The sequence below is a fragment of the Euprymna scolopes genome, chromosome 27, assembly GCF_053919585.1.
Source record: "Euprymna scolopes isolate OS-2025 chromosome 27, ASM5391958v1, whole genome shotgun sequence".
In the NCBI taxonomy this organism is placed as follows: domain Eukaryota; kingdom Metazoa; phylum Mollusca; class Cephalopoda; order Sepiida; family Sepiolidae; genus Euprymna; species Euprymna scolopes.
Window position 1 is genome coordinate 39305459 of NC_136508.1, and position 24846 is coordinate 39330304.

Consider the following 24846-nt stretch of genomic DNA (forward strand, 5'->3'; position numbering starts at 1 on the left):
ATGCATATTTATGTACAAGGTGAAGTTAAGATACAAGTAGTGGGTACTTATCTGGATTGGAGATTTAAACAGAAACATGAGATTATTTTGATCACTCGTTTTTGTTTTCAAGGATTTGAACCAATGAGGAATATCACAATGTAAAGAAATTCAAATAAAAATAGTCCTGTGTTTGGTATAGTCCACAACTGTATGTAAAACTTCAAAAGAGCTACTATTATACTGAATAAAAGAGAAAATATCGATTTTCCCCAAGTTGTTGAAGGAAAAAAAATAGAACTTTAAAATGTTTAAATCTTCACGTTCAAAATTTTCTGTTTGTCTCTCATTAAAGGTGCAGTTTTCTAGGCTCCAATGTGCGGTATAGAACAGTTATTAAAACAAGCACGCATCATCTATAATATATATTATTTATGTAAACATTTTTGACTACATATGTGCATACATGTTTGAGCTAAAGCCTTATTAGAGTTGGATATTTTAGACCAAGTTGACAGAATGAAAAGTACAAGGATTTTGACAAGAAACACGAAAACAAAAAACACAGGGATCAAGTGACAGCATGACTGGATTCATTTCTGATTAAAAACTTGGTTTTGTTTGTCTTAGTGATTTTATTATTGTTTTAATATAGTATCTTTTTATTGCTTTGGATTTTTATTGGGACTATTATATTTCATTTCTAATGACAAATTTTAACCTGAGGGAAGGGCTAGGTGTGAACCATGTGTGTGTGTGTGCACGATTAAATTATACTTGATGATTAATTCTTTATTCCTATAATAGTTCACATAGAACCATTTATAAAAATTAGGGTATCAATCGTTCAAATATATTAAATGAAAGATGAGGAATAAAAGTTATGTTATTATATCATCAGAATAATAAGGAAAAGTTAAGGGTGAATTCACGAAAAAAAAAAAAACCTCTTTAGGCCATGGCATTTCGAAGCTAAATGCTTCTCGTCAACTTTTATCTTGATAAGTTTTGCTTTTGTTAAAGATTTACTCTTTGATAACATAATATATATATGTGTGTGTGTGTGTGTGTGCATGCGAATATATTGGTGAAGAGTATCCGATTATTACATTATTATTTTGAATATAAAAAGCCGAAGATTTTAAAAGAAATTTATTTTTAAAACAAGAAAATCAGATCGGATTCATTCAAGATGTGATTGAATAACATCTAGAAACAAAAAGAAAATATACAAAAAAACTCCATAGAGACTTCCCATAAAATAATCTCCAAGATTGACTATGAATTTGTTTCTCAGTTAAAAAAAAAAAAAGAGGGTTCTTGCCTCTGCACAATTTGTTTAAGTTAGTACGGTTCAGGGAAGAAATGGATGCCGGGAAGGTAAATATTAGAGGAAAATAAAAAATAAATCAGAAGAAAGCTGTAAGAAAGTTTTTTTGTTTTTTTTTTGGTTTGTTTTGTTTCTCGTTTTTAATAAAAATGATCACACATTTATAATAAATAAATTAGTAAGACAAGACCAAAAATTAAAACGGTTAATATTAAGTTTAGTGAAAATATTCAGATAAATAGTACATATGTAATTTATAGTTGAAACCTCTCAATCAGCATAGTCAGATAGTTCAACAAGTTTCAAGTTGGATCTTAATTGGAAAGAATATCATTTAATGAAATCAAAACAATTTAAAATCAGACAATAAAACCCCTCAAATATTTACTATTAAATGATAGAAAAGTAAATTTAAATACACAAAAAATAATGTTTAACTAGAGTTTTTGTTAGTTATTTGTTAATAATACTGAAATTACATGAAAATAATTTCAACAAAACTGATTCACACCTGACCAAATAGTTAGTATCAAAATAGTACAAGTCGTGATAATACCTGGTGTTTGATAATGCCCAGGAAAAATAGCTGTTTGTAAAAAATAAATAATTATATAAGACAAATTAAATAAAGCAAACAGGATGACTTGTTTGTGGCCCAAATTAAATCTACATACTAGTTATGGACTTACATGCGTCCCACTGTAAAATGTACAAATTTAAATAATTTTTTGTTTTAAATTTGATTTGGTAAGAATGAATGATTTAATTTTATTACGTCTTTTGAGGTTTTGCGGTATGAAGTCTTTTTTTTTTTTTTTTGCACCAGTAAAGGATCACCGATTATCAAGGCCAAAATGTCACTCAAAAATAAGAGCTAGACACCAATGGAAAGTTGACAACTACTAGACTATCGCTATCAAACTTTAAAAAGTGAACAACATGTCTAATAAACTTCTAGGAGTTGGATCAGGTCTTGCACACACAAACAGCTCAATATCTTTTTTTTTTCAAATAGAGCTTCATAAGAATAATAAATAAATAAAAACTTAATTATATATATTTATAGTATAATCTTTGAAGATTAAAAAAACAAAAAGTAAAACGGGAATTCAATTATGGATTAAGGCCAAACAAATATGAACCTTATCTTTGGCAAATTTATTATCCTGAAAAGGAAATTTATTTTCATATCATACAAACTTTACTTTTTATGTTGAAGTATTTGTATAATCTAAAATGTTATATCGCTTCATAATTTAAAAAAAAGTTATTGTCTTGATATATAGAAAAAATTTATCAAAAACTAATTTTCTGATTATTGATAATTTTGTATTTATTATGTTTATTATAAGCAACCATTTTTATGTTGTATAATTTTATGGTTGATTTCTAAGTATATTCTTTGGAAGCAACAGTTTAGGCAAAGCATAAAAATTAAAAACAAAGAAATTTAAAAGATTTTAAAGATAATTAAAAAAAAATAACTTTATATATAGAAAAATTTTTGATCAAGAACTAAAGTGAAATATATAAATTCTTACTTTTGATACATTTAATTATTGATAAAGGAAAGAAAATATTTTGTTTATTTCATTAAAAAAACAAAAAAAAAACAAAAAAACATGACTTCATATGCTAAAAAATTTAACTAAAAATAAAAAATAAATTGTATTTATTTTATAAAATAAAAAAATAAATTGTATTTGTTTTATACAAACATTACTTTATATGCTAAAGAATTTTTACACCATAAGATGTTATATAATTTATTTATTTATAATTTATTGATTTATGAACACAAATTCTTAAGAAAACAATGGTGTAGTTAAATCAAGAAAACTTATTTCATGAATAAGTTTTTAAAGATTTAAAAGTAAATATAATTTTCAAAAGGTTTTTTTTCTTGTTTTAATTATTTAAGTATTTCCTTTGCATGCGAGTTAAATTTTAAAATATATTTCCTAAAAGAACAAATGTATTTTATACACATTGTATAGAAATATTATTTTATGTAAATTTATAAAGTGTTAGCTGTACCGACCCGGCATTGCCCAGTATCCATTAGGTTCATATTTGTTTTGCAAGTATTTCAATATGCTATAATAGTTCCAGTATTAATGATAGAAAAGTATTTAAGGAAAGATAATTATTATAAAAATAAATAAGTTTTATTCGCTGATTTTTCTTTTTAAATATTAACTGGAGAATGCATCTATATTATAAAACTGTGAAACGAGAAGTATTTTTTCATTGTAAAGAAGTCTATCAGCTTATTGCCAATAACATGGTACAATAAAAACAAATGAAACTTGGCTAGTTAGTTAATCAAAGTTTAATTTCTATGTGTAAATAGCATTTATGTGCATCCTTTAAAATCCATCTGACGTGATATATTTTATTTAATGTAAAAAAAAAATCGTTTATTTGTTTTATTGTTATTTTATTTTTTGGGATAAATATTGTACCGTTTATTCGTTTTATTATTTATTATATTTGTTGTATATGGCATAAATATTGTACCGTTTATTCGTTTTATTATTTATTATATTTGTTGTATATGGCATAAATATTTTATCGTTTATTCGTTTTATTATTTATTATATTTGTTGTATATGGCATAAATATTGTACCGTTTATTCGTTTTATTATTTATTATATTTGTTGTATATGGCATAAATATTTTATCGTTTATTCGTTTTATTATTTATTATATTTGTTGTATATGGCATAAATATTGTACCGTTTATTCGTTTTATTATTTATTATATTTGTTGTATATGGCATAAATATTGTACCGTTTATTCGTTTTATTATTTATTATATTTGTTGTATATGGCATAAATATTTTATCGTTTATTCGTTTTATTTTATTTTGCATAAATTCTTTTTTTAATTTTTTTTTAAAGTCAAGCTAAATCTATTTCTAAAAGTAAAAAATGATATTAAAACTCAACAAAGTGATTAGAATTATACGGCCGACAGTACTGTGAACTAACCGATCAAAAAAAAAAAAAAAAAAGGGTGGAAAATTTACTGGAGCCGTAAAACTACGAAGTCACTAGATGTGAAAAGATTCAGAAAATGAAAACACAATCAATTATATTAGACAGAACTATACAAACAAAAATATTGATTTTCCAAACTAAAATATTGATTTTTTTAAATAAATGTGTCAGAATTGACACAGAGATAAAGAACTCTTGAACACTCAAGTGTAACGCTAAATGCAACAAGTACAAACTGCTAAACACCAACTCGTTAAAACTAACAATACAAGCAGGTAAGTATCAAAAGAAATTAAACTTGGGGAATAATAAACATTTATCTAACTACTTTCATTATGTAGAACCGGTTTGAAATATGAAAACAAAAATATCTTTTACAAACTTAGTTGTACAAAAACTTGTTGAACGTTCTAGTCATTCATTTAATGTTTTTAGTTAAATTTATTTTTATTTTTTACATTTCTCTTTAGCAAATATTTTTTTACATTTCTCTTTAGTAAATATTTTTATTCATAGTGCTATAAACGTTTATTTTATATGCTATATAAATTTATTTACTAATTTCTTCTTGTTTTTGTTAAACAATCAAATCATTTTTTTACTGAATTTTTTAAATTTAGAAATTTCAAAAAAAAATATTTTCAACAATCTGTAAAGAATGTTTTACTTCTGTGACAAACTAGTAAATTCATTTACTTTAATAATTTTTTACAAAATTCATGTTTAATAAATAATTTTTAAGCATAAAAATACTTATTTTTCTAGAATTTAGGTAAAAAAAAAAAAAAAAAAAACAGAAAATATATAAATAGTATAGACAGAAAGATAGGAAATGCTTAAACTAAAATAAAACACATGCCATCTAAAACAAAGGACAGATCAAAGCATAAATAATTCTAATTTCTCTGATTATTTTTTTGTTACGTGTGTGTGTGTGTATATATATATATATATATATATATATATATATATATATATATATCAGCTACTTGTTACTACACATTCCAATAAAAACGCTTAGATATATGTGTATATGTGTGACATTTTTTGTACTCCTTGGCGAGTAACTTCAGGTTACTTTCTGATAATGTTGTTGTCGATTTTTCGACTGTACCTCATATACAGGTCATTTTTAACAGCTGATGGCAGAATAAAAATCCTCTGACCCTTGGGGCGAGGGCAGGTTCATCCTGGTATCCAACACGAATCCGGCAAAAACAAGCAGCAATCGGTTCTTGCCTCCGAACGCAGAGGAAGGGATAAACAAACGAGTAGTAGCCTTAATGAAATTGTGGCAGCACATACTATTCGAAATAGACAACTAGGAAAGATGCTGCCTGTGTTGATGATGTTGAGGATGGGAAACGGGGGAGGGAGGGGGGTAGAAGCGTTTAACGGGTAAATTCCAGCACAGGTAAGACTTCAAAGAATTTAAATGACGACGGAAAGGTGAGAAAGAAATTACAAAATGCTACAGGTGTGTATGCGCACGCACGGCATGGCGTGTACTCATTAATGGCTGTAAAAAAAAAAAAAAAAAAAAAAAAAAAAAAAAAGGAGGTGATTAAGATGTCCATGTAAAATAGGAAGTCTCTTGCATCTATCACATCTATCAAGAAAAAAAATCCAGGTAAATTGGAAAGATAATTATGAAATAAAATTATCCGGGTAATAAACAAAGGAAATAGATCCGATTTACATGTGCCTCTTTCCTATTTTTTTTTTTTGTTTTGTTTTTCGTATTTTAGCAGGTGTGACAAGAAACGTGTTATAATATGTAGTCAAGTCATTTGCTAAACGGCAGATATATTGTTTACCTGTTGAACTTGAATGGATACCCAATTTGGTTTAAGACATTTGTTCCATACAGGTGTATGCGGTTTTTTAAAATATGATTTTCAATTTTTTTTTTTTTAAAGTACAATTTTTACTGAGAAAGTTGGAAGGGGTGACCCCCCCCCCAAAAAAAAACAAAAAAATTCAGGTGAATATATTGTTACTTGTTAATTGCTTTTTTTTTTTTTTTTTTTAATTATTTTTCTTTTTATTGGAATCTTTTAAGAGGAGTGATTTGTGTATTTATTTATTTGCGGACTGAAGAAGGCCAGAGGATGAGTTCTCCGAAACATGGTGAGAGAATAACTATGAAGATCAGTATAACAGTCCGCAAATAAATAAATAAATGCTTTTGTGTGTGTGTGTGTGTGTGTGTGTGTGTTATGACCTTTGTAATCCAAACAATAATAAAAAGTGATACAACATTCTATTTGGGATTGCGTATATATATATATATATATATATATATATATATATATATATATATATATATATATATATATATATATATATATGTCTTCTTTTTTTTTTCTTTTTTTGCAAACCTTAGATAAGAAAGCGCGAAACAAAGTTCAGCTTTTCTTTTTGCTAATGTGACAGAACGACCTGGTCAAGCCGACAGCTTTTTCATTTTTCAAGCATGTTCTTTTGATGGTCCTTAGTTACGAGTTTTTACTTATATACACATACACACTTAACATTACCTATAGAAAGAATATAGGGCTTGGTATTTTTCAAACAAATATAAAAGCAATAAATAAAAGAAAAAAGTAAAACATTATAATCTTTTGTTATTCTCTCTCTTTCTCTCTGTGTATATATGTATATATATATATATATATATATATATATATATATATATATATATATTAGATAGATAGATAGATAGATAGATAGATAGATCAATATTGTTGTGGTAAAGATCTTAACATATACAGATCCAATCCAGCATGAAGATCTTTAAATGTAGGGGTGATGGTGTGGAAGCCGAAACGGGGGGGGGGCAGAGAGAGAGAGAGAGAGAGAGAGAGAGAGAGAGAGAGAGAGAGAGAGAGAGAGAGAGAGAGAGAGAGAGAGAGAGAGAGAACTTTGGTCTTGCAGAGATCCCCGCCCGCTCTCTTCGTTTAAAATGTCAGGCATACATGTGAATCATATACCCCCCACCCCTGCCTCTACACATACACACTCCAGGAAACAGGCTCATCTTTTTTTTTTTTTTTTAAGATTAAAAAAGGTAAAAAAAAAAAAAAATAATAATTGTGAAGTTGGAGCGCAAGTGCGTCTCTCCGTGTGTGCGTGCGTCCGTGTTCTTGTTTTGCGTCAGCACATGTTTGTCTCTCCGCAAGTTGACGAAGCGCGCGCAACAAAATTGATCTGCTACTGGGAGGCAGGCGGCGGCAGTGGCGGAGGAGGAGGTTATCACCACCGCTGCCACCCCTCCCCCTCCTCTACAGATGTTATTTTTGTTGTTATTGTCGCTGTATCTAGTTAGAAAGTGTCTCATGGCTCAACTAAGAGAAGAAACACATATTCAAGCTAGAGTTTGCCATCAGTCGGGTAGAAACAGAAAGGTTGGAAAAACCCTCCTTCTAATCTGTCTGCCCACACGCGTACAGCTGGCCAAGTATATGCTGCCCGACTGACTCTCCGATGCGATGAGTGACGCCTCAATTGATGAAGGGAGGCTGCGGTGGCCGTGAAGAAGTGGCGTTTGTGGCATCATCAGCTGTACCAACTGACAACAGCAGCTGTACCAACTGACAACAGCAGCTCAGCATCCCTACCGCAGAATAACAGAAAAATAAATAAACAGGCAAAGGAGAACTTCGAAAGACGCACACAGGTGTAGATAACAAAGAAAAAGATCTTTTATTGTTTGGGAATTCTACACGTAGGGTGAGGGTGGGGGTAGCTGCTCAGAGAGCAGCCTTTCCTCCCCTGACAGGGTTTAAAACCGGCTTCGAAACCTAACAGGTGATGTCCCTTTTTCTCCTCCCCGCAACCCCTTTCTCACAGAAGCGACGTGGCGAGTATATCTGCTAGTGCTCTGTCGTTACTTTCATGTCAGGTGCTCGACTGAGTTCCAATTTACAGTTCCCCCTTCCCTCCCTCTGCAAAACATTCACAACAAACACTCGTCTCGTTACAACCATTGCCAACAATTTTATGTTGTACGTCTTACACGTGTTTTGTTGAAAAGCGGAAGACTATTTAAACAACTCGAATGCATGGTTGTCAAAAAAAAAATGTTACAAAGTTTGTTTTTTAATGGAATGAAAAAGGATGGGGGGGGAATAAAGGAAATGGAGATATGTAAAGTCTGCAAAAAACATAAATTAAAAACAAACACTTATTGTAGTGTTTATAGGCACCTCCCACCAACAAATATTTGTATTGAAAACGGTCATATAATTTAAGTGATAAATGGGCATTTTCATTAAAAATGAATTAGGGGCTCCTTTTCTATTTGTCTATTCCATCTATTTCTATACTCGGTTTTTATTTAAAAAAAAAAAATAAATAAAATAAAAAACTGGCCTCGAATAATAACAGAGGTATATTGTCGCCTGACGATGTCTTTTGAAGATTGAAACAATAGATTTATTGTAGCGATTCATGGTAACTTTGTTTACCTAAATTGAATAAGATATCTTGCTCTTTTAAATGGAACACTATCAACAACCTCGTCGAAAATCCAATCGTGTTTTACTTTTGGATATTTTTAACCTGGAATAAATATGCGTGTGTGCTCTTGCTTTAGAACAATGACCATCTGGCAATCCTAAAAGGATGATGGATGATTCTGAAGCAATCTCTATCCGCTCCTGAGTCGGCACTGTTTGATTCCAGTGGAAAGAAGTCCAGAAAGTCTGGAAACAATGCTGAGATAAGCAGAGACCAATCTGGTATTCTCAAATGGTCACCCATTTTAGTACTCTACAAGCTCATGTGCCAGCTTCTCATGTTTTCAAAGGAATACAAATAAGAAACATTTTTAAATAATCACCTAAAAATGAAAGTCAATAAATGAGGGAAAACTCATCTTAAGTTGAATATAATGGGAGTTGTCTAGCTTAAGTTTAAGTGACTGCATGCATGCGGTAGCCCTGCTGTTTTAACAGCATCAGCGACTATGGCTCTCGAAATTGTAGAGCCATGGTAATCTCTGGAAGACAAGTAAAGACGGTAGTTTCCAGTTGCTTTCCATTTTGATTTGGGGGGGGGCACGACTCTGAACACGAGTCGTAGAAATTTTAAGTGCAACAAACTAAAAAGTTAAAAAACACCTTCACTGTGCAGTACTGGGCAACGCCGAATTAAGTAAAGCCAATTCAAAATAAAACCCGTCATCAATTGCAACAACTGACGATATAGTTGTGAATCAATAAAACAGAATGAAAGATCAAAAAAAAAAAAAAAAAAAAAAAAAAAAAGGATCTACCTGCAAAACGAGAATCCTTTTCAGGGGTGGTGGGGGGGTGTCCATTAATGATTGTTAAATGGTTTTTGCTCAGGAGACAATTTCACAATGGCGGTGTTGCAGTCGATTGCACATCGACGTGAATGCATCTAAAAGAGGGACGGGGAAATTTGCTAACTATGCCCCCACCGCCTTATTTATAAGTGTTTTTTTTTTTAATATTATTATTATTCCATGATTAGCTGATTATCGGCATCCTTATAAAGATGAAGGGTTTCAAATGATAACATTTACACTTTGGCCAACGGATTGTCACCAGCATGGGGGATCATTAGCTCTGGCATTTAGCTAGCGTTATATATATATATATAATATATATATATATATATATATATATATATATATATATATATATATATATATATATATATATAATGTGTGTATATATATATATATATATATATATATATATATAATGTGTGTGTGTGTATATATATATATATATATATATATATATATATATAATATAAAGCTGAATGTGTGGGGGTGTGTGTCTGGTCACGAATAGGTTCCTATATGGTTGACTATTTTAAAAAAAAAATGACTACATATAATGATAGAAGATGTATCGAGACACAGAAATGGGTATGTTTGATCTGGCAGAACGGTGGTTCATTAAAATTGTGGGATCTGCGTTCGCGCCTGATTCACAAAGTATGAAAATAAAAAATTTAAAAATTAAAAAAAAAAAAAAACGTTTACAAATGTTTTTGATATAGATGTACATAATAATACTTTGATACGTATGTTTTAACTTAAATAGGGATGGTATAATAAAATTGTGGGGTCTGCTTTCGCGCCTGGCCTCCATAGAATGGAAACAGGCACAATAAAGACTTTTCATATCTATCTGCATAAGTATACTTTGATAATTATGTTTCAGTTTGAAGAAATATGGTATAATAAAATTATGGGGTGTTCGTTCGCGCCTGACCTCTATAGAATGGAAATATGTCACAAAGTTTAATAAGGTTTTTTAATATAGATCCACAAAATATTGTGATAAGTGTTTCAGTATGAACAGGTATGGTATAATAAATTATGGGGTTTATCTATTTTATTTTTACTTTCATCATATTTTGCTTTGGTTTTGATACCCCCAAATTCAACCCAAATTTACAACCCTTCCTTTTCATAACCAATCATACTTTCATAAATCAGAGTCCATTTTCTGTAGGCTGTTTTTGAACCCAGTCAACGACGGGTACTTTTACTAGTATATATATATATATATATATATATATATATATATATATATATATATATATATATTCCCGTTAGTAGGCATTCAATAATTCTGATATTGATCAGATGTCTGCAAACTTAGATTTGCATAAGTTTTATCAGAGATATTGAACACTCATTCATAAATATAGAAATGCAACAGAGTGCAGACATGTGTATGCAAATGCACACGGAATAACATCACTGCAAGGAAAAAGACTATAAAAAAGGATAGATAGCAGGTTAGAGACGCCACAGCCATAATGAGAAGTCACGCATGGCAGGAGAATGAGGAAATAAATGTTGTTCTTGCACGAAAAAGTGAGTTCGAGTTATTCTGTGTCTTCGTCTCCTTTGCGACGTAGATTGCTACAACGTGTGGGTCCCATGTGTAACCTCTTAAGGACAAGCGTACATATTTATCTATTTACTATTATATAAAATGAACTGTGTGTGAGAGAGAGTTCCCTGTGGAGTCCGAAACGGCTGGGGCGATTTTTTTAATTTCATAAAAATGTACGTTATGCATCTGGCAGTGTTCTTAGCTAGGTTTTGTATTGGAATGTCTTTGATAAGTATCGATAATCCAGAAAATCTGATGAAAGACGAAACCTGCGGTTTTGACCAAAGTTAACACCTTATACAGCCTAACATCACAAGTTGCACTTGAAAAGTTTTATTGCTCTACAAACAGAAAGGCCCAGCATATAAAAATCAACAGTAGGCTCTTTGATATGACAGGAGCGCATTTGAAATGAATGTTTATGTTTAGAGCATAACTGAACCATTATATTTTACTTTAGCATTTTAAAATTTAATTCAAGTCATTATAACATAAAAATAATTTTATAAACTCAACAGTAGGTTCTCTACAGTGCAATGTATATTACACTGTATTGCGAAGTAAACCACTCTGAGGAGGCATATGAAGCTTCCTCTCGGTGCGCCACGATGCAGGCAATCAATTGATTTGATTGAAAAATGGACATTTCATGAATTTTTATAATAAAAATATGGGAATGCAAAACATTCATCGATCATCATTCAATCCGAGGCAACGAAGGATCTCCCTATTAATATGTGTGTGTGTGTGTGTGTGTGTGTGTGATACAATTGGCATTTCCACCCAAATATTGGGAAGTGAGGGAGAAAGACCAAAAGTATGACACAAGAAAGGAGAAATGGGTTTATCGGTAGAACAATGGATATGAAGTTGTTCACAAAAGCACACAAAAGGAAGCCGATGTAGGTTTGTGAATCAATGTGCGGCGGTGAATGAGAACAAAAGGACCGGAAATATATTCAGAGTTAGTTTGCAGGTACTTTGAGGAGTGCCAATGAGTTTTACGACAGTTAGGAACAGTTTGCTGACAGTCTTGGGCTTGCGACAGTTAATGACGGTTGTGAATTTAACACAGTAGAAAGCAGGTCGTGGTTTCGACCAGGTCAGGAGAGCTTTGTGAGAACGAAATGGCCTCGACAGAACGTAAATGTAGACCTTAGTATTCAGAAGGTCAATAATCTCACACATGCAAACACACCCAGATATTTGTAGAATGTGCCACATTTGTGTTTTGTTTTAATCTTACACTTGTGAATCCATGCGGGTCCCCTCGACAGCCGCCAATGTGAGAGACGATGACACGGCCAGTAGAGAAGACGAAAATGAAGATGACCACAGAAACAATGATTGGGTAGGGTAACACGTGATCTTATCACACGCAAATATATATATATATATATATATATATATATATATATATATATATATATTTTTTTTTTTTTGTTGATTTTTTTTAAACGATAAATACGGTTAAATAGCCTCAAAGATCATTTTACTTAGAAAATCACCCATATTTTATTTGGACAGAGATAAATAATATTTTATTTATTTTTTATTAGATTACTGTTTTAAAAATAATAAAAAATAAAAATATTATATATATATATATATATATATATATATAAAACAATTTTGCTAGATTCCAAATGCTAAGATTCTATTGATCTTACCAATCACTTTTTTTTTCAAGATAAAAACTTCAGTATATTTTACATCTGAAACATTGTGATAATAACCCACAAAATGTTGCCTAGAATATATATATTCTAAAATTCATAATGATCTGTTAATTAGTCTAGGCGATTAACCTGTACATAACACAAATACATTTCTCTGTGTGTGCTTACATAAGAGGGTATCTTTTTACATAAAAATAAGCATATATATATGGAGAGATGAAAAAGGTACAGACCAAGTTATATGTTCATCAACATTTCGTCTTTATTTCAAGACTTCTTCGAGATGATTAAATTTTGTTTTTAATTTAATCATCCTGAGGAAGTCTTGAAATAAAGACGAAACGTTGATGAACGTATACAACTTGGTTCGTTCCTTTTTATACTCTCGATCTCGTTGGAATATTATTTCCTTTATTCCCATCACACACACACACACACACACACACACACACACACACACACACACACACACACACACACACACGCGTGTATGCTTAAGGGCAGGTGTCAGGCCAGCAATTAATGGTTGGTTAGTGAGTTCCCTTGACAGGCCATTTCCGAGCCCGACATGTACATACATGCTTGGACAGACAAACTGTACAGTGCAAATGTGTGGGAGACGAAAAATACAACAAGCATAAAATAGTCAATCACATTTTGTGTGGGTTTATAGCGCACTATTAATTTAGTTGTTGATTGAAAAAAAAAAAAAAAAAAAAAGAAAAAAGATAAATAAAAAACAAGGAGATTCTAAAAGTGAACAGATTTTTTTGATTTTTATATAATCAATATTTGATGAAAAAAGATCTAAAAGATGTGGGATGCAAATTCAAGTATCATCCAAGAAAAACTATCGGATATCACGTTTATCGAGATGACAATAATAGTGAAAATTAGCAGAGTATTTAAGGTTTCAAATAGCAGAGCAAAGAAGTGAAAACAATTGGATTATTTTGTGATTAAGCGTCCACATGGACCCATGGCGCAGTAAATAAAGGCGTTGCATAACAACCACTTCTAAATGACAGTTCCTACTTACTTTCCTCCTCTCGAGGGTAGAGTAAGACACAAGATCAGTTTTTAATGCCAGAGATAATCCAACTCCCCAAAAAAAGGAGCCTTCTAGATTGAGACAGAAATAAAAATTCCTTAGTCTAGAAAGATTTCTGTCTCACTTATTGCTGACAGAAAAGGTCAAATTTTGTATCAGAACAGATACTACACTCAGCAATATTTATTTAGTATAAGGATAAAAACATACAGTGTAACAAATTAGGCACAAGGTCATCAAAACTTTGGTTCTAGTCAAAAGGTCAAGCCTCACAGCCTGGGATGGAGACCGAGGGAAAGAGAGGGAGGGAAGGGGAAAGAGGAAAGAAACAGAGATAGTATGAACGGGAGGGAGATAGTGAAAGGGAGAAAGAGTGAAAGGGAGAGAGAGCGAAAAGGAGAGAGATAGAAAGAAAGAGCGAGTAAGTGTGTTTGCTTAACAGCATTTCAACCTCTAAGGGTTATTTAATGCCAAGAAAAGGTTTGTTAACATAGGAAGTTTTAAATTTCTTAAAAAATTTATCTTTGGAAAAAAGATGCTTTAAATTTTCCGAAAAGTTTGTTTTCAAATGTAAAAAGTTTGTTTTTCTAGAGTAAAATGTTACTAGATTGGTTTACAGGAGTTTAAATAAATTTGTTTCTTGTAAGTACTTGAAAATTTGTTGAGGTTCCACTTCTTGGAATACTTTTCCAATGCTTGTTATTCCAAAATATTTATTCTGTTTACACTCTGTCAGTAAATGTTTGATCGTTGGTTGCAGAGTGTGCAGTTTGGTGCTTTCTCCGCTTTAATTCGGTAGGAATGAGTTTTGTGTATCCAGTTCATATTCGGTTCCGTACAATCGCCTCCTTTCTTTCCTTCAAGGCTTTTTGTTTTTCATTTTTGATTCTAGGCTGATGCTCACGCAGTTTGTTTTCTGTGAACCTATTCCATTCTTCTTGCCACCTGTTTCCCAGATGTTCGTTAATTTTTCTTTTTTTTAGGTCCGTCTGTCGTATTTTAATTTTTTTTTTTTATGATTTGGTGGTTTATGGCTTCTCTAGTGAGTTTATCGACCTTTTCGTTTTCTGGAATGCCTACATGGCTTGGTATCCAGGTTATTCCAAATATTCTTGTATGATTTCTGTGATGAACAGGGTTTTGTTCTTTTTCCCTTCAAGGGCCATGATACAAGGTAGAGAATATGCGTATATTACAAACTATTGTTTGCTGTTGTCTTTGATGTATTGGAGTACCATTTTGATGGCTTGTAGTTCAGCTGTATATATTCAAGTATCATTGGGCAGTCGCACTTGGTATTGGCTTTGCCCATCTGTATATGCTTTGCCTGTTCCATTTATGGTTTTTGACCCATCGGTGTATATTTCTTTATATTCTGCATATTTTTTTCCAAGTTCTCCGAACTTGCTTCTATTTGTTAAATTGTTTGTAATGTTTTTCTTATATAAGTAAGTGTTGTCAATTTTTTGTTCGTTTAATGTCCATGGTGGTCTGTCATTATTTGTGTAATTATGTTCTCTGGTTTTTCATTAATTTGTAGTATTATTTCTTTGATTCTGCGTCCAAAAGAGGGCATGCTTTTTGGTTTCCCTGAATAAAAGTTGGTAAAGTGTAGATTGAAGGTAATTTCGTTTGTTGGTTTTTCAGGATTGCTTTGCAGTTTTGCTGCGAATTGCAACGCTAGTTTTCCCCCATCTTAAGTGTAGGGGTGGTTTGTGGGCTTCTACAGTCAGGCTTTCTGTTGGTGAGGTTCGATAAGCTCCCAGGTTGAGTCTCAAATCTTGATTCTATAGGGTTGGTAGTTTTTGTTTTTTTCTAGGATTTGTGAGTGGAGCTGTATATGGCACAACCATAATCCAGTTTGGATCTGATATGCGAGCGGTATATTTTGAGCATTGTAGCCTGATCTGCTCTCCAGTCTAGTTTGGATATTATTTTTAAAATGTTTATTGCTTTTAAGCATTTTTGTTTTAAGTTGTTAATGTGCTTCTTGAAGTTCAGTTTATTATCAAAAATGATTTCTAAAAGTTTGATACGTTGTACTACTGGTATTAATTGTCAATCTAGTTTGAGCTGTGGGTCAAGGTGATATTTTTGTTTCCTACAAAAGTGGACACACGTGATTTTGCTTTTGAATATTTTTAAATCCATTTTGATTAATCCAATTGTCTATTTTGTTAAGACAATGTTGCATTTGTCTTACAAAAGTTGCCATGTTTGGTGATGGGCAATTCATGGAGAAGTCATCAACAAATAGTGTTTTCTTCAAATCCCATGTTAAGTTATATTGATTTTAATTAGAAATAGTGTGACGGATAATACACTTCCCTGTTTCTTCTATGTATTGATCTGATGTTATATTTCCCAAGCAAACTTTATATGTTCTGTAAGATAGGAATTCTTGGATAAACACAGCTAGGTTTCCTCTAATTCTAATATTATGCATCTTTCAGGATGCTGTACCTCCATGTGGTGTCATACGCTTTTTCAAGATAAAAAATGAGATTGACAACAAATGGTGGTTTCTTATTAAACTGTTACAGATGAATGTTTCTAGTTGAATAAGTTGGTCATTAGTACCTTGGTTTTGTCCAAATCCATTTTGGTGTTTAGAGATGATGTTATATTCTTCTAAATCCCACATCAGTCTTTTATTGACCATCCTTTCCATTGTTTTACAGATACAACTTGTTAGCGCAATGGGACGATAATCGGTAGGGTTGGAAGAATTGGGATGATGTTGGATTTGAGCCAGTGATTCAGGAGGTTGTTAGACCACCAAATGTTGTTGCTTATCTGTAGGATAATGTTGAGGGAGGTGTCTGGCAGATGTTTTAAAAATTGATAGTGGATCTCGTCTGGTCCAGTGGCTGTATCTTTACTTATAAATGTAATGAGTTTTGGAGTTTTATTATGGTGAATGAAGTGCTATAGTATTCCTTGTTATTGGATGTAAAGTTGAGTCTTTCCTTTTCTGCATTATTTTTATATTTTTGGAATTTAGGAGAGTAATGATCAGATGACGAGTTGTGACTGAATTCATTTGCAATAATATTTGCTATTTCTCCTTTGTTGTCTTCCATCTGATGTGCTTATATGGCTTATTGATGTTTCAATATTTTCCCCAGTTATTTTTCTTATTATTTTCAATATTATTTTTGGTTGTGTGTTGTTTAGTTTGGAAATATAATTTTGCCAGGTTTCTTTTTTGCATTTTTTAATAATATAGCACACTTTTGCATTTGTTGGTATTTTTGGAGGTTTTTGTAGGATTTTGCTTGAAGAACTTTTTTTGTTGCATTCTGTTGTAAACCATGGCGTTATTTTTGGTTTAGCAGAGGATTTTGGGATTGTTTTGGTTGCTATTTCAATTAGCACATTGATGAAAGCTAACATTGGATCTGGTTTGTCAACTATTTCTTGATTAATTAATGTTGAGCAAAGTTTACTAAATTCGGTCCAGTTAGCTTTATAGATTTACTATTTTGGTTTTATTTCTTCTGCTGCAGGTTCCTGAGTTTTGAAAAAGTTTGGGAAGTGGTCACTGCCACACTGGGCAGTATGTACATCCCATCGAAAGTCCATAAATATTGTTGGGGAGCATAGGGTTAGGTCGATAGCTGATGTCGTTCCTGTTCCTGGGTGAAGATATGTGTGTGTTTTGTCATTGAGTATACATAATTCAGGTGATTCCAGTAGTGAGTCAATAATCTTCCCAGTTTGGTTGATATTTCCGCATCCCCACATTTTGTTGTGGGCATTGAAATTCCCGATTAAAATGAAAGGAGTGGGGAGTTGTGCTATCAGATCTTTAATTTTAGTTTTATTTAGTTTGTATTTAGGTGGAATGTAGATTGAATAAATAGTTGGTGGTCGGTGGAGTGAAGCTTTAATTGCTATTGCTTGAAGGTTTGTTTGAAGTTGTAATTTTGTATGTGGTATCTGTTTTTTTTTTTTTTATTATAATTGAGGTGCTTCATTTGTTTGGTTGTGGATGTGGTATCCTTTGAAAGTGATATTATTTGTTTCTTTTAGCAGGACTGGGATTTACTGGGATTGTATTATGTACAAAAATCTAACACAATGGCAGAATCGTTAGAAAATGACCTCCAGACTATAGTGGAATGGGGTCTCAAATGGATGGTAACATTTAATGCTAGTAAAACTAAGCTGTTCTCCTTTAACAATTACAAGACGCCTCTCCAACCCCCTATATCCATGACAAATAGCACTTTACCTGAGAATTTTACCTTCAAACTCCTTGGCCTAACATTTGCAGGCAATATGAACTGGAACAAATACATAGGACATTGCAAAGGCTGCTGCAAAGAAGGTGGGTTCCCTCTATCAAGCTAGAAGACTACTCACACCTGAAAGCATCCTGTATCTCTACAACACCACCATTCGCTCATGCATGGAGTACTGTTGCTACATCTGGGCTGGTGCATCTACCACTAACCTCTCCCTCTTAGATAAAGTCCAAAAAAGAGTTGTCAATCTAATCGGTCCCACTTCGTCAACTAAGCTCCAACCCCTGTCCCATCACTGCAATGTTGCATCAGTGTGCCCGTTTTACAAATATTTTAATCGAATGTCTTCTGACAAACCCGCTTAGCAATAAGATCTCACCCCTTCACTGTTGATGTCCCTAAATGCCAAAAAGCTTTCTATTCTAATAGTTTCTTCTCTCGAACAGCTAGACTTTGGAATTCCCTTCCTGCTGCCTGCTTCCCTGGCTGTACTGATATGCAGAAGTTTAAATGTAATACAAACAAATATCTTGTTAATCTTTCCTAGACATGGCTCCAAATAGTAGCCCCTTACGTCCAAGTAGCGATGTGCTTTGTAAAGGGTGAACATGAGTAGAAAAAAAAATGTTTAAATTTTTCATATGGTTTTGCGCTTCTGCAATTCCACGGTATGATGTTTTTATTAATTTGTATGATAAGACTTTTGCTGATCTCTAGTTTTATGTATTTGATTTCCTTTTGTTTTCTTGAGCATAGGGGGGTTGTTTTCTACTATATGGAGGGTCTGCCACCTATTTCCTTTGTTTCCAACATTTTAAATTTATTCTGCTTCTGTTTTGGATGTGGAGTGGGATCTGTCTTCTTGGGATTTTTCATTTTGTTTGGCTGGTGAAATATTTTTTTTTTTTCCTTTCTGGTGTGTACTAGGCGTTTGTTCATTTTGTTTTGGGATGTTGTTAGTTTCCATGGGTCTTTTATTTGAAAGTTGTGTTCAGTTTTTGAGGTTTGATGGGATTTTACTTTCTTCTTATTATTTGGGAGTTATTTTCAAGTACAGTTTGAGTTGATGGTAGTAGTTGCTTGTGGTTGGGTTTTGGTTGCACCTGTGTACGATCTAATTGGTTCTGTCGTAGGAGTTGATTTAATGAACTTTCTGGCTTCAGTAAAGCTTATGTTTTTTTGTATATTTTTGTTCATTTATTCTTTTTTTCTTTCGGAAGAGAGGTGAGTATGCAGGATGATTCTAACCACAGTTTGAGCATTTAATGTTTCCTTGGCATTCTTTTCCTTGGTGTTCATTACTGCTACAGAATTTGCATCACAACAACTGCTTATAATTGATTTCTTGTTGGCAGCGACCATTGGTCTTCACTGAGATTTGGGTGGCAATAAGTCTCTCCAAGGTCACAGTTATCTTTGCACCCAACTGGCTAGTGCTTTGGCTCTTCGGTCTTTTCATCCTCTTTGTTATTATTATTGCTATCATTATTGTTGTTACTATTATCATTATTATTATTACTATTATTATCATTACTATTATTATAATTATTATTACTATTATTATTATTATTATAATTATTATTGTGTCTGTTAACGTGGCAGTGTTGTGATGCTTTACAGAGATTAATTTTTCCCTCAAGAGCGGTGTTTTGCAGAAAAGATAGTGAATTAAAAGTGTCAATTAGAAGGAAAGTACTTAGTGTAGGATTTATGTATCAAGCAAAACTGGCTTTTTTTTACGTGGGGGTCACTACTTATCAAGGTCCAGAGGCCACTCAAGGATAAGGGTCTATGGGTATACATTAGTTATTGTGATTTTAGCGTAGTAAACATTAGTGGTAATTTTATAACTTGGATTACTTAGGGAGACGGTTCAACAAGAACTTGTTCACGTTTGGCTTGAAGACAATCAGATTGTAGTCAGCTGGAAAGCAGGCAAACGGAATAGAGTTCCACAGGCGAGCAGTTCTAAGAAAAAAGCCCTGTTCATGGAATCTACGTTTAGGTGTAGGCACAGATAAAGAGTATGGAAATTGTTGATAGTGGTGTCAGACAGACGAGTGACTTGTACTTGATTCCCAAGGAGTTCAACTGTTTCTCAATAACTGTTTCTCTGTAATTGGACCAAGCTAACAAATGATGTTTGACACGATGAAAGTTCCACAACCTAGCCATCAGTTTCTGATAGTTCCATAGCTTGCCTGTTAAGTTGATGTTCCTTGGACAAGTTATGCAAAAACTTGGTCTTTTCATTAACAACTAGAATATCTTGTTTCCCGAGAGTTACCTCTAGTTCACATTGTTTTGTAGTTACCGAATTTTTGGCAGTTTAGGCAGCAAAGTGACCTGGGGATATATGTTTCTACTTTAATATTAATATATCGAATTTTGATTTCAGTTGGTGTGGGAATATTGAAGGTTAATATGTTTGTGTTTGTTTCTTTTTGTTGTAATTCTTTTGATGTCTATAACTTTTTGGGTTTTTAGGTTTGTTATTTCTTTCAGGAAGCAACTGTTAAATTCTGGGCATCTGATGACTCCATTTGAGGTGTGGAGGGTTTTGTGAGGGTAGGTGTTGATGCTTATATCATGGAACTTTGTCCATGCTAACATTTTTTCGGCAATATTTTTAGAAAGTACTTGTTCTATTTTTAAAACTTTTTTTATTTGCTTTGTGCTTACGTTTTTGTTTATAATTTTTTTGATTAGGCATGGGGACATTTTAGTTATTTGTGTATTGCCTTGCTATTCTAAGATTACATACACAGGAAAGATTGTATTTTCATCCTCATCGCTTTCTGTGTTTGAATATGAGTGGGAACTTTAGATTTTTTTGGAAGTCATATGAAGTTTTATTTTTTTGGAAGTCATATGAAGTTTTATTTTTTTGGAAGCCATATGAAGTTTTATTTTTTTGGAAGCCATATGAAGTTTTATTTTTTTGGAAGCCATATGAAGTTTTATTTTTTTGGAAGCCATATGAAGTTTTATTTTTTTGGAAGCCATATGAAGTTTTATTTTTTTGGAAGTCATATGAAGTTTTATTTTTTTGGAAGTCATATGAAGTTTTATTTTTTTGGAAGTCATATGAAGTTTTTTATTTTTTTGGAAGCCATATGAAGTTTTATTTTTTTGGAAGTCATATGAAGTTTTATTTTTTTGGAAGCCATATGAAGTTTTATTTTTTTGGAAGTCATATGAAGTTTTATTTTTTTGGAAGTCATATGAAGTTTTATTTTTTTGGAAGCCATATGAAGTTTTATTTTTTTGGAAGTCATATGAAGTTTTATTTTTTTGGAAGCCATATGAAGTTTTATTTTTTTGGAAGTCATATGAAGTTTTATTTTTTTGGAAGCCATATGAAGTTTTATTTTTTTGGAAGTCATATGAAGTTTTATTTTTTTGGAAGTCATATGAAGTTTTATTTTTTTGGAAGCCATATGAAGTTTTATTTTTTTGGAAGTCATATGAAGTTTTATTTTTTTGGAAGTCATATGAAGTTTTATTTTCGGTCATCATTCTTGCTCCCCACCCTTCTCAGTGGAAGATGATTGAGGGAAAACGCATTCGCCCAAGCATCTCAGGGATACAAGGATGATATATTCACACAGTGTGTAGTTACTTGTGATGATTTCCTTGGCTCCAGCAAGGTATAATAACGAGATTTGTTGGTTTCATTATCTGATTGGCACTTTCTAATATCAGTATATGTTTTTGTTTGTATTTTTGTATATGTGTTTGTGTGTGATGTATTTGTATTTCGCTTTTGTGATGGGTTACTGTTATTACGGCTTTTCATGACTAGCCGATTGATCGGGTTGGGTCTCTTCGACCGCATGTCTAGCCGAAGTAAGGGCCAAAGTGGAGTGTTGCAAACTCACGCCCATTCTAGAGTATTATGATTCGCCACTTATGGCCAACAGGTGGCCCCATTGAGGAACTTTTTACCCTCTGGAGGGGAGCAGTCGGTGTGTTCTGGAGCCTTACTGACAGCGCCTTTAAATGTGTAAAGTTTTTATGTTTCAAGTTCCTCAAGCATTTCTTTGTGATGTTTAGTTTTTTTTTTTTTTTTTTTTTTTTTTTTTTTTTTTTTTTGAGTTATTCATGTTGCGTCCAGTTATTTTGTAGCAAGTTGTTTGTTTTTTTTCAAGCTCTTTGTATCTTCAATCACTAGTTTGTAATGTTTGGTTTCGTTTTCTATAGTGGATTTTTTTTTTTTTTTTTTTGTTACCTATTCTGCAGAACATGAATAAGTTTTGAGAGGGAAGAAGGTTGTGGTATTAATGTTTGGTACAATTTAAGTTAGGAAACCGATTGGGAAGTGGGGGGGGGTAGAAAGGAAAATGGGAAAGAAGAAAGAGGGGAAAAAGGTAGATCGTTTTTGGGTTTGCAAAAAAGAATAGAAAAACAAAAACATCGATGTTAGGTGCATTTCGTCTTAGGAAACCAACATCTTCAGACAGCCTGATCTGGAGGCACCAGGAAAGAAAGAGAGAGTGAGAAAAGAAAGAAAGAAAAGGAAAATAATGAAGAAACAAAGAGACAGGAAATAAGGAAGAGATGGAGAAAAGGAAGGAAGAGAGAGAGAGAGAGAACATAACAGAGAAAGAGAGAGAGAGAACATAACAGAGAAAGAGAGAGAGAGAACATAACAGAGAAAGAGAGAGAGAACATGAAAGAGAGAGAGAGAACATAACAGAGAAAGAGAGAGAGAGAACATAACAGAGAAAGAGAGAGAGAGAACATGAGAGAGAGAACATGAGAGAGAGAACGGAGCAGAGAGAGAGAGAGAGAACGGAGCAGAGAGAGAGAGAGAGAGAGAACGGAGCAGAGAGAGAGAGAGAGAGAGAACGGAGCAGAGAGAGAGAGAGAGAGAACGGAGCAGAGAGAGAGAGAGAGAGAACGGAGCAGAGAGAGAGAGAGAGAACGGAGCAGAGAGAGAGAGAGAGAGAGAACGGAGCAGAGAGAGAAAGAGAGAGAACGGAGCAGAGAGAGAGAGAGAGAGAACGGAGCAGAGAGAGAGAGAGAGAGAACGAAGCAGAGAGAGAGAGAGAGAACGGAGCAGAGAGAGAGAGAGAGAGAGAGAGAGAGAGAACGGAGCAGAGAGAGAGAGAGAGAACGGAGCAGAGAGAGAGAGAGAGAACGGAGCAGAGAGAGAGAGAGAACGGAGCAGAGAGAGAGAGAGAACGGAGCAGAGAGAGAGAGAACGGAGCAGAGAGAGAGAGAGAACGGAGCAGAGAGAGAGAGAGAGAACGGAGCAGAGAGAGAGAGAGAGAGAACGGAGCAGAGAGAGAGAGAGAGAGAGAGAGAACGGAGCAGAGAGAGAGAGAGAGAGAGAACGGAGCAGAGAGAGAGAACGGAGCAGAGAGAGAGAGAGAGAGAACGGAGCAGAGAGAGAGAGAGAGAACGGAGCAGAGAGAGAGAGAGAGAGAGAACGGAGCAGAGAGAGAGAGAGAGAGAGAGAACGGAGCAGAGAGAGAGAGAGAGAGAAAGAGAATGGAGCAGAGAGAGAGAATGAGAATGGAGCAGAGAGAGAGAGAGAACGGAGCAGAGAGAGAGAGAGAGAACGGAGCAGAGAGAGAGAGAGAGAACGGAGCAGAGAGAGAGAGAGAGAGAGAGAGAACGGAGCAGAGAGAGAGAGAGAGAGAGAACGGAGCAGAGAGAGAGAGAGAGAGAGAGAGAGAGAATGGAGCAGAGAGAGAGAGAGAGAGAACGGAGCAGAGAGAGAGAGAGAGAACGGAGCAGAGAGAGAGAGAGAACGGAGCAGAGAGAGAGAGAGAACGGAGCAGAGAGAGAGAGAGAACGGAGCAGAGAGAGAGAACGGAGCAGAGAGAGAGAGAGAACGGAGCAGAGAGAGAAAGAGAAAAATAAGAAAATGGAGAAAGACAAAAAAAAAAAGAAAAAAGAAAAAAAAAAAGAAAGAAATAATGGGGGGGGGGGGGAGCCAACAAAATAGATTTTTTTTAAATGTCAAATATTCGCCATCTTGTTTGGCCTCAGAAGACAAACAAGAAAACATCAAAAAGTTTACTTTAGTAATTTCATCCAAACACATGATTAAAAAGCAATAGATCGTTTTTTTGTATTTGTTTTTTTTTTTTTTTTAATCTTTTAGATAAACACAGATCATGACTAAACCGATTATTGAAATATAAAAAAAAAAAAAAATTTTTTTAACCCACCCCTTTCCGCGTCCACATTCTTCCACCCATCCACACTTACAACTCTTATTATTTCCTTTTCTCTATTCTGATTGATTTGGGGTGTTCCTATTTATTTGCCTCCCCACAAGGACAGAGTTAGACACAAGGTGGTTTTTAATGTAGGGAACATCCAGCTTCCCAATGCATCATACCATCAACCCGCAAACAAAAATCGCATCAAAACTTGATGGAAACATAAAAAAAAAAGACAAAGTCACAAAATCTAAGAAAATATTAAAATTCTAAAAAACCAAATACACTTGAAAGTAACTTATTCATTTTTTATGTGGTTAACATTGCACCCTGTCCTTAGCAGCCAGGGGTAGTAAGAGTTTCGGTGGTTCAGACAATACTGCCACCCCTGGGACGACTAGCAACTTTTACCAGTGGAAAGAATATTTAAAAAAAAAAAAAAAAAAAAAAAAAAAAGTTCAACTTTACGGATTCATCTTGTTTTTACTTGCA

General features: G+C 33.3%; 1 protein-coding gene across 18 annotated transcripts in view; it reads right to left on the minus strand.

Moving 5' to 3' along the window:
• Positions 1-24846, minus strand: part of LOC145248835 (pleckstrin homology-like domain family B member 2) — an 839292-nt gene that overhangs the window by 41715 nt on the left and 772731 nt on the right. For 14 of the 18 annotated variants that reach the window (XM_080110540.1, XM_080110537.1, XM_080110541.1 and 11 more), the window contains one exon: positions 1866-1895. The exons of the other annotated variants lie outside the window; for them this stretch is intronic. In XM_080110540.1, the coding sequence (XP_079966666.1) occupies positions 1866-1895 (30 nt within the window). The remainder of the gene's footprint in view (positions 1-1865; positions 1896-24846) is intronic. 18 annotated transcript variants of the gene reach the window in all.